Below are 11,381 nucleotides of genomic sequence, written 5' to 3'. Positions count from 1 at the left end.
GCGGCATGTGGGATCTTCCCGGACCGGGGCACGAACCCGTGTCCCCTGCATCGGCAGGTGGACTCTCAACCACTGCACCACCAGGGAAGCCCTATCTGATGTATTTTTTTAAAAAAATCCTTTCTCCCCACAACAGGCAAATTTGAACAAAGTGCTGGCAATTCTTTCCTTTGTTATTAATCTTTAGTGGTAGAAATTGTCATTCCACCCTAACCAGCTTATGTCTGTTCTATTGCTCTGATAAATATGTGGTGATTTCAGCAGCATTGATGAAGTTGTGATTAAGTTTTAGAAGGAAATCATTTCACAGTTTAGCACTTACAGGTGAAGATACTGCAATAGACTGATTTTGAACATTTAATAATACTGACCCCTTAAAAAATATATGTGAAATTATATTTAGATTTGTCACAGAGATTGCATTTGTGAAGTTACAATGATGAATGAATTTAACAACCTATGTTCCTTTTGCATCCAACTCTGCAGAGAAAGGCCTAGAGAGATGTGCAGAGTGATCTAATAAATTTAGATTTCTTAAAGATAAAAACTTGGATGAACCATGGACATAGTTCTCATTTCCTACGAGCAGTGTGGTATTATATAATAAATATTCAGATAACATAATCTTTAGTTATCTATTAAATGGATTCCCCACAAAAAGGAATTGTATCTTATCAGTCAGCATACACACAATGAGACTTATTACATTAATGTCTTCTGGAAATTGGATTGAGAAGTATACAGTCTTATTATATTGATTTGACAGCTCAAAACCTTCCTTGGTGAGGTTAGCTGAAATTTGGTGTGTACCAAATTATTACTTTTCCATTAGCTTGGAATTTAAAGGGGTCTAAGAGATTGAACATGGAAGAACTGTTTTCATGGACATTTTTCATTTACTTGCAATACTGCCATATCCTGAGAAACAATATTTAGTCAATGAAAAATGTGATCAAGAATACAATCAGGCTCAAAGAATATTCATTTATTTACTTCTTGGGGCTGGGATTATAAAGCCCTACATTATCATTACTGTTTCTAGAATTTTCCAGGCCTCTTTGATTTGGGCTAAGATAAAGCATCATAGCACAGTTATTTTATTGGGGGAATTAATGGGTTTCATAGTTCACTGCATCTAAGCAACAGACAAATTTGAAAAGTGGTTAACTGAGCCATCAATTAATTATCATCTATACTTGGGAGAAAGATGTTTAATGCAAGTCTATGTAAAGTAGAGAATGACCAACCAGAAAAACTCAATTAAAAAAAATAGATTGTCTTTGAAGTTCTGTCTCATCCGAGTACATAAATGGAGCAAAAGCCCCAATCCAGTGTGTGCTCAAGTAAAATTGGACAGGATAATATAGTGACTGGTAGAAACTTCAGGGAGCAATACCATTATTGCTCACATCAGCTTCCTGACTTAGATGCTATATATTGTTCAGTTTTGTAAGGCTTTTATTTATTATTTAAGGATCTATTTATGTATTTATGGAATATTATTCTTAGAAAGACAAAAAAGGGATTCAGGATATACTTTTCTATAATATCCTTTATAAAAAGTAGGGCCTCGAAGAAAGGATTTGAATTTTGGGGGAACCTCATAAAGAGTCTGTAAGTATAACCAGATATTGGTTTCACAGCCAATGGTGGACTCTTTCCGATGGAGACTGTGATTACTCCACGGATTTAGAACAGACTTCATCCTAAAGACCACACCAAAATTCTAGTCAATTCTAGGCAATATATTCTTTTATTTACAGGAGAATAAACAGGAGAAAAGTGAGGAGTTCAGAGAGTAAGAGATTTCTTTAGAAGTGCTATTGTGCTGCAAGCTAAGCACATTTTTTTTTCAGGTTTTTTTTCCAAAAGCTGATGATTGGGAGAAGAATTCTAGTAATAGAAGTAAAGAGCCTATATTATGCCTCATCCCAAGTCTCATAGATTTAGGACCACTGCTTATGTCCCTTTTCTGAGATCAGATTTGTCAGCCATAACCCCGTGGGGTACCCTTAGCCATGCTTCCTACCCATTTCCTTCTGGTCGAATGAGGAGGCTTAGTGATATAAAAAAGGCTTGTCTCACTGAGAGGCAAATGAACTTGATATCTGGGCCAGAAACAGTCAAAATGCAAAGGAGATTATGTAGCTGATGCCCTAATGTGATTTGAGAAATTAATAGGAACCTCCCAAAAGGCACAAAGGGTAGAATTTCTCAACAAATAGAATATTAGTATCTAGATTACAGGCTAGACAACCCATAGGCAGGAAGACATAGGTCAGAGCACTGGAGTTTTTCTTCCCCTTTGAACAAAATGTACCTGAGCTTTGAACCAAAGTCCAGAGGCTTCTTCATTTTCCACCTTAAGGAAGCCAGACCCACTTACCATGAACAGGCCTAGCTTCTATCACCTATCCTCTTGCAAATTTCTATTTCTTTGCTCCTCAAAAAATTTTGAGAATCATCCCCTCTCAAGTCAACTCAGGGCACTGAATATTATCGATTTATGTTTTTCAATACATCAGATGACTTCGGCCGAGGATCAAAAAGCCTTTTGGCCGGTGGTACAACTGAGATTTTTTTTTCCTACTCAAGGAATAAAAAGTTAAGTCTCCTCTCTGATCAGCTTCATTCTTCAACTAATCTCTCTTGGCTGAAGAGCACAGCAGAGGCATGTCAGCCAGGGAATTTCATCATTATGGGTTTTAGCAGACATACAAGTGAAACACACAAAATACACTTAGCACTACCGGTGCTTGGATCCGTAATTTCAGTGTAAAGGAAGAAAAGGGAACACTACAGCTTCTCATGTCAGAGGTGGGACCCACTGATTGTTTATGGTTTTCCTCTTTTGATGTAGCATTTGTACATAGTGAAATGCACAAGTCTTAAGTGAACATTCATGAGATTTGACAAATGCATGTACTTGTGTAACCCAAACTTCTTTATCATCACCCCAGACACTTCTAGTTTGTCTCTTCCCAATTAGTTAATGCCCTAGTTCATCCTTCAGAGGCAACTACTGTTCTGATTTTTTTTTCTCCACAAAATAGTTTTGCCTGTTTAGAATTCCATACATAATTGGAATAATATTATATGCATTCTTTTGTGTAAGACTTCTGTATTAGTTTGCTAGAGCTGCCATAAAAATGACCACAGACTAATGGTGTAAACAACAGAAGTGCACTTTCTCACAGTTCCGGAGGCTAAAAGTCCAAGATCAAGATGTTGGCAGATTTGGTTTCTTCTGAGGCCTCTTTCTTTGGCTGGCAAATGACTACATTCTTGCTGTGTCCCCACATGGTTGTCCCTTTGTCTCTGTGTTGTCTGTGTCTTAATTTCCTCTTCTTATAAAGAACCAGCATATTCCATTGAGGCCCACCCATATAATCTCATTTTACCTAAATTACTTCTTGAAATGTCCTATATCCAAACACAGTCATATACCGAAGTATTACTATAAGCAGGACTTCAATATATACATTTTGGGGGTGGAAGGACACAAGTCAGACCATAACAGCTCTTTTTAATCATCAGAATGTTTTTGAGATTTATCCATGTTGTTTATATCAGTAGGTTGTCCTTTTTTATTTCTGAGTACCATTTCATTATATGAATATACCATAGTTTACTTACTTTATTAATGGATACCTGGCTGCTTAATCCATTAATGGGTTAATGGCTGCTTCCAGTTTGGGGCTATTATGAATGAAGCAACTTGAACATGATTGTACAAGTCTTTTTGCAAACTTATATTTTAATTTATCTTGACTCAAGATCTAGGAGTGAAATTGCTGGTTATAGGAAGAGATGTATGTTTAATTTTATGCAAAACTTCCAGAAATTTTTCCAGAGGTGGTACCACTTTACATTCCTACTACCAATTTCTGAGAATTCTTGTTGCTACAAATCCTTATTAACATTTGGTGTTGTTGGTATTTTAATATACTTACGGTTTTAGGCATTCAGGTGGGTGTGTAGTGGTATCTCATTGTGGTTTTAATTTGCATTTCCCCCAATGATGTAGAATACTTTTGCATGTGCTAGACTATTTTAACTTATAAATGGAGAGCACCTGGAGATCTCCAGGAAATACTTATGTGAAGCAAAGGTTCTCAACGTGTCCATCACCAAAATCCTCTAAAAACTTAGTTCTGATATTGTACCTGATGTTTCTGACTTCTCTGATCATCCCAAGAGTGACTTGAACGTAAGTAGGTATAAATTATCTAAGGGCATGGCGTTGGCCTTGAAGAATCAGAAGGATGGGGTGTGTGTATGACTCTATATTTCTATGCTTCTCGGTGTTCCATGAAAAAAACAACAATGTGCGAAGAAGGAGAGAAGGAGAAGGAAAAAAAAAGAGAGAGAGAGAGAAAAGTTCTTTTTTCTGTAATTAAAATTGGCCTAGATAACAACTGGACAGGCAGTTGGAAAACTGTGATATTAGATCTCTATCTCACTCCACTCACCAATATAAATTCTAGATGGAGAAAAAAAAATCTATTTTAATCATTTAAAATCAAACACATACTCATATTTATAAAGTCAAGTATTTCTTCAGTGTTTATAATGGAAATATTAGTCCTTTATTCCTCTGCTCTTTTGCCCTCCTCAAGTCCTCTTTCCCCAGGCATCCACCTTCAAGAATTTCAGCTATGCTTAGACTTTACTTCTTTATATTAATGTTTAAATTTAATTTTTCAGTTTATGGAGATATAATTGATGTATAACATTGTATTTATGTAAGGTGTACAACATAATAAGTTAATACATGGATATATTATGAAATGATCACCACAATTAGTTAACATCTATCACCTCACATAGTTACAATTTTTCTTGTGATGAGAACTTTTAATATTCACTCTCTTCGCAACTTTCACATATGCAATACAGTATTGGCAACTACAGTCACCATACTGCACGTTACATCCCCAGGGCTTCTTTATTTTATAACTGGAAGTTTGTACCTCTTGACCCGTTTCACCCATTTTGCCCTCCCCTGACCCTCTCCTGCCTCTGGAAACCACCATCTGTTCTCTGTTCCTATCAGTTTGGTTATTTTTCTTTTTTTTTAGATTCTACATATAAGTGAAATCATACAGTATTGTCTTTCTCTGTCTGACTTATTTCACTTAGTGTAACGCCCTGAAGATCCATCCATGTTGTCCCAAATAGCAGGATTTCCTTTTTCATGGATGAAAAATATTACATTTTATATATCACATTGTCTTTATCCATTTGTTCCTCATGGACACTTCGGTTGTTTTCATGTCTTGGCTATTGTAAATAATGTTGAAATGAACATGGGGGTGCAGATATCTCTTCAATACAGTGATTTCACTTCCTTCAGAAGTACCTAGAAATGGAATTACTGGATCATATGGTGGTTCTATTTTTAATTTTTTGAGGAATGTCCATGCTGTTTTCCATAGTGGCTGCACCAATTTCATTCATTCCCACCAACAACGCACAAGGATCCTCTTTTCTCCACAACCGCACCAAAGCTTGTTATCTCTTGTCATTTTGATGATAGCCATTCTAACAGGTATAAGGTGAAATCTCATTGTGGTCTTGATTTGCATTTCCCTAATGTTTAGTAATGTTTACTACCTTTTTAACACACCTGTTGGCTATTTGTATATCTTCTTTGAAAAAATGTCTATTCAGTTCCTCTGCCCTTTATAAAATCAGATTGTATTTCGGCTATCTAGTTGTATGATGTTTTAAAAACATTTTAGATACACATTTTAATGTATTTTAGATATTAGCCCCTTATCAGATATGATTTACAAGTATTTTCTCCCATGTCATAGGTTGCCTTTTCATTTTGTCGATGGTTTCCTTTGTTAAGCAGATACATTTTAGTTTCATGTAGCCCCACTTGTTGCTGTTTTTGTTGCCTTTGCTTTTGGTGTCAAATTCAAAAAAATCATTGCCAAGGCCAAGGTTAAAGAATTTATACCCCTCTGTTTTCTTCTAGGAGTTTTATGGTTTCAGATTTTATGTTCAAGTCTTTAATCCATTTTGAGTTGATGTTTGTGTATAGTAGGAGATAGTGGTCCAGTTTTCCTAACATCATTTATTGAAGAGACTGTCCTTTCCCCATTGTATATTCTTGGCACCTTTGTCATAAATTAATTGACCATATAAGCATGCATTTATTTATGGGCTCGCTATTCTGTTCCATTGATCTATGTGTCTGTTTTAATGTTAATACCACACTGTTTGATAACTATGGCTTTGTAATATAGTTTGAAATCAGGAAGTATGATGCCTTCAGCTTTGTTCTTTCTTAAGATTGCTTTGGCTATTTGGGTCTTTTGTGGTTCCATACAAATTTACGGATTGTCTGTTCTATTTTTGTGAAAAATGCCATTGGAATTTTGACAGGGATTTTATTGAATCTGTAAATTACTTTAGGTAGTAAGGACATTTTAATAATATTAATTATTCCAATCTATGAAGAGCCTATCTTTCCATTTATTGCATCCTCCTCAATTTCTTTGATCAATGTCTTTCAGTTTTCAGTGAACAGGCCTTCTACCTCCTTGTTTAGATTTATCACTAGATAATTTACTCTTTTTTAATGTTATTGTAAACGGGATTGTTTTCTTAATTTCTCTGTCAAACAGGTCATTATTAGTGTATAGAAATGCAACTGATTTTTTATTTTTAATTTTTTTTTACCACTATATAGGTCATTTCTATTTAATTAAGAAATTCGTAATTTAAAAGAGACAATGACAAACTAGAACACATCCACAGGAAGACAGGATAGTGAAACTTCTAGAAACTATCTTCGAAAAAACAGTTGAAGAATTCAATTAAATATTTATTGAACAAATGCAGAATAAATGAACTAGGGGGTGGTTTTAACCTGCAGATACTATAAACAACTTCAAATATTCAGAGGGCTGTCACACAAAAAATGAAAGACTTGTTCAGTATTTCTCCAAAGGACAAAACTTGACCCAAGGGCTAAATATAAGCAACCAATAGGCTGCAGGACAGTCGTACAAAGTGTATCACTTAATAGCTTCTTTCCCAAACAATGCATTCCACACTTACGTTTCCCTTCTTCTGAAAGGAAATATTACAACTTAGTACTTCTCATGAATGTCTTTAATAAGTTGCATTTTCATGGCAAGCCCTCCACTGCCAGCAATGGATGTACTCACACTCTCAGAAAAAAATCTAAAGTTAACTAGCTGGTTTACTAGGGAGATGGTCTTTGTTCCTCAACTCTATCTCAGCATTTTATATTTGTGATTCTCAGGAGGGGAGAAAAAAAGAGCATATTCTCCAAAGGGGGTAAATTAGAGTCCCCAGCATTTCAGATGCTGCTCCTGAGGACAGTCCTCCTCAAACTCCAGATGCATCACTGCAACTATCAACCTATGGTAGAGATGGGAGTATGCTGTGTGCTGGGGCAGAAAAAAACAGCTGACAACCACTATTCTACATGAAGCAGGAGAGCTGTATTTTATGAGTCACTAGGAAATATAAACTGACTGCCTAATACTGACGGGCTCCATCCAAACTGTCAAATATTACAAAATGAGAATTGTTTCAACAACCATTCAGCATGTTTAAGGATAAAAAATATATAATATACTTTATATTATCTACGTATTTTATCACATACTCAGTAAGGAATGCTGAGGTGCTTAATCCATCCAATAAAATTGAAAATAAAAAGTTTACATTTTTCTGTCAATATTCAAGATTCTGAAGGTGGATCTTGAACTCAGAATGATAAGTCAGTTTTCGAGGAAAGCCACATAATCGGTGAGCCTGGCTAACTGCTGTTCATTGGGGATGCGTGGAACCGGGGCAGGCTCTGAAAAGGGAAGAAACCTGTTAAAGGAAACATCCAGGGCCCCTGCAACTGGCTTTTTGGGCATGACCATCCTTGTGGTGGAGTCGGCCTGCCATCCTCGTTCTAGGATACATTTCACAGCCTCTTCCACGGGAAGTCCAACAAAGGCTGTGAAATCATTGGCGATGATGGAGGTACATGCCTGAGAGACCAGGGCGAAGGCTTGCCTCCGGGTGGCATCTCTAAGTGCCTCCATGATTGGCTGGACCGTCTCAGACCACGGGTGAGCGCTGATGGTGGTACAGAGCCCGGGGAAATCTCTCTGCCAGATTCTTTGTCTTACCGACCAAATTCCCCCAAGTTCAGGATTTGCAGATTTTATAGCAGGTGGTATTCTTTTCCAAAGATATCTTGCATTATTCATGTCATTGTAAAGCAGATATAAAGCTAGAAGCTGACCATACACTGGGGGTGTAACAATTCCTCCTGGAGCCTCGAGCTCCTGGTTCTCGCACTGATCCAGCAACTTTCTGAAACTAAAGGAACTTTCTGCCATCACCGCCACTGGCATTTTCCCGGCCGGTCCCGCCACCGAACCTCCCCTCCAAGCCGGACCTCAGCTGTCCCTCGGGGAGTCGCGCCCGCCTGATTTTTTAATATTGATTTTGTATCTTGCAATTTTATTGAATTTATTTTCTAACAGATTTTTTGGTGGAGTCTTTAGGATCTTCTATATGTAACATCATGCCATCTGCAAATAGAGACAGTTTTACTTTTCCCCTTTCCTATTTGAATGCGTTTTATTTCTTTTTCTTGCCTAATTGTTCTGGCTAGGGTTTCCTATACTGTGTTGAATAAAAGTGGTAAGAGAGAGCATCCTTGCTTTGTGCTTGATCTTAGAGAAAAGTCTTTCAGCTTTTCACCATTGAGTATGTTAGCTGTGGGTTTGTCATATATAGTCTTTATCATGTTCAGGTGGATTCCCTCTATACCCACTTTGTGGAGTTTTATCATGAATGAGTGTTGAACTTTGTCAAATGTTTTTTCTGCATCTATTGAGATGATCATATGATTTTATCCTTTATTTTGCTTAGGTGGTATATCACGCTTCTTGATGGGGAACAGTATGCTTCTAGAACAGCATGTGGAATGTAGAATTAAATGTGGTCAATTTGGAGACTACAATCTTCTACAGTGTTTCTGTTTCTTATGTTTCATAGAGGAAAGGGAAAGGAGAGAGCAAGGCCTGGTGAGACAGAAGTCTAGAGAGGTAAGCAGTCATCAGATTATGACTGGTCATTTAGACCTAAGAGTGTTAGACTATATCATGAAGGCAGCGTGTCCTTTTGAAGGAGGGGTGACACAATCAAAATAAAGTTTTATCAAAATTACGTGGGCTCTGGAGTGGAAGAAGCAACAGTGGAAGCAGGAACAACAGTTAGGAGGCTGGTTTAGTAAATCAGTCAAGAAGTGATGCTGGCCTAAACTACAGAATTTGGAGAGTGGTGCAAGACAGCTTTGAGATCTTTAGGAAGTGGAATCATTAGTACTTGGAGACTGACTGGGGCCAGGAGTGATGGGAAGCATTCTGTCTTATGTGACAGGGCACATTGGGGGGTGGTTCCATTTACCAAGATGAGGGACACAGGAGGAGGAGCAGATATGGAAACAGGTGGAGAGTAAAAGATAGTTTAGTTTTATGCATGTTAAGTGGGGGGTAACTGTGGTGTTACCTGTTGAGATATATTATTGTTCATTCAAAAAAAATGTGGAGCCCAGCAATAAAATAAAGTTTGATGGTCATTAGCCTATAAATCTTAATGAAAGGAATACAAGTGGTTGAGGTCACTTAAAGTTTGTGAAAAGTAAAAAGAGAAGGATTCTAGGATAGGACCCCAAGAAACAAAATAATTTAAGGAAAATTACAGCCACCTGAATCTAAAACTGCACATATCTTCCAAAAACTATACAGATCAGGAGAGTAAGTAAAACCACACAGACCCGTGCCCACGACACAACTAGGAGGTAAAGAATATCATAAATTCATTTACAGGGAAGAAGGGAAATAAATAACTAGTTGTAAAGGCAACTCTGGAGCACATTTCAAAGTAGAGAGTCAGATAGAGTCTTCATGAAAAAGAGAAGGCAGTGTTAGTCTAGTGGTGATGGGAAATAGAGTTTTTAAAAGATATCATCTTGTGTATGAGAACACTAACTTCTGAAAGTCAAAAGAAAGTGTCTCAAAAGTGCAAGGGACCTAAGATGGAAATCTTGAGAGGGTCCCACTTGTACAGAATTGAAAAAACTTGGTGGCAAGGCAAAAAAGGGGAAAAAACCAGTGGAAAACAAATATCTAAATAAATAAAAGAGAATCACAAATAAAAAGACAAACTAATTATCATCACAAAGGTTGCCATTTTTAAAGAAATTTCAGTTTATTATACCAACAGAAGAGGGTGCTCTTGAACTAAGAAAAGTAGGAAGCTACCAAATGCCCAACACCAGTCTACATAGAATTATTTCTTTTTGCTAATCCAATAAAATGTAAGATATTGGAAAACAGAAAATAGGTAACAACAACCATAAAAACTATAAGAAGACAAAAAATAGAAAACATTTCTGTTGATGAAAATTCTTCTGAAAACCATGAAGAGTGGAAAAACTAAATTATAATGTCATTAAATAAACATTTGCATATATTACAAAAACACCACCCCAGTCAGAAACTTCAAAAATTCAGAAGGGCAGGGGGAGGGCTATGAGAACTAAGCAAACTCCAGAAAGAAACAGAAGAGAAAGAAAATCATCTCATAAATGAAGATTAAACTACAAGGTCCTAGAGAGAACAGAATTAATGAAAAATATAACAAGGGGTAGTGAGGAAATGAATTAAAATAGTCAAGAGCATGAATATAAAATAGAAAAACAATCAGAGAAAGTGATAGCTATAGAAGATGGGCAAAGATGATCTTACATACATATAATTGGAGTCCTTGAATAAGAAAAATAAAGTGATACAATAGAATTGTTATTTAAAGTTATAATTCGAAAAACTTCCCAGATGGTCAACTCAGAGATATATCCTGTGAAACTTAGACTTTATTCATAAAGACAAAAAGTCTCTGGGCCTTCAGGCAAGAAGACCAAATAACTTACACAGGAACAAAATCAAGATGAAACCAGAGTTTGTGAAAGCAAGACAACTTTGGGCCAAACTTTTTTTTAAAGAAAGAACAGAAAGTGTAAGTCAAAGATTGCATATCTAGACAAGTTGTCATTCAAGTACTAAGGCTACATGGAAACAGTTTCAAAAATGTGAGCACTCAAGGAGTATTGTATTCACAAATATAACTAGAGGGTGAGCTTTATACAACCTAAAGAAGACTGGAGAAACCCTGGCACATGGACTGGTGGTACACGTTGAATATATTTCAATGTAGATCTAAGATTAAAACTTAAGGGCAGGGCTTCCCTGGTGGCGCAGTGGTTGCGCGTCCGCCTGCCGATGCAGGGGAACCGGGTTCGCGCCCCGGTCTGGGAGGATCCCGCATGCCGC

The 11,381-nt window shown here is 36.9% G+C and overlaps 1 protein-coding gene and 2 long non-coding RNA genes across 5 annotated transcripts in view; 1 reads left to right on the top strand and 2 right to left on the bottom strand.

Moving 5' to 3' along the window:
- LOC114487125 (uncharacterized) overlaps positions 1-11,381 on the bottom strand; it is a 155,103-nt gene that overhangs the window by 40,333 nt on the left and 103,389 nt on the right. The gene's annotated exons all lie outside the window — the stretch shown is intronic.
- The window catches only part of LOC114487124 (uncharacterized), a 96,713-nt gene that overhangs the window by 43,162 nt on the left and 42,170 nt on the right, over positions 1-11,381 (top strand). The window lies entirely within an intron of this gene.
- LOC102977694 (COP9 signalosome complex subunit 8-like) lies at positions 7,716-8,428 on the bottom strand. Its single transcript, XM_028495590.2, has one exon. The coding sequence runs from the start codon at positions 8,394-8,396 to the stop codon at positions 7,767-7,769; it is 630 nt and encodes a 209-aa protein (XP_028351391.1). The 5' UTR covers positions 8,397-8,428; the 3' UTR covers positions 7,716-7,766.

This window comes from Physeter macrocephalus, chromosome 11, assembly GCF_002837175.3.
Source record: "Physeter macrocephalus isolate SW-GA chromosome 11, ASM283717v5, whole genome shotgun sequence".
Taxonomy (NCBI): Eukaryota; Metazoa; Chordata; class Mammalia; order Artiodactyla; family Physeteridae; genus Physeter; species Physeter macrocephalus.
Note: the sequence above shows the minus strand (reverse complement) of the source record. Positions and strands in the feature narration are given on the sequence as shown.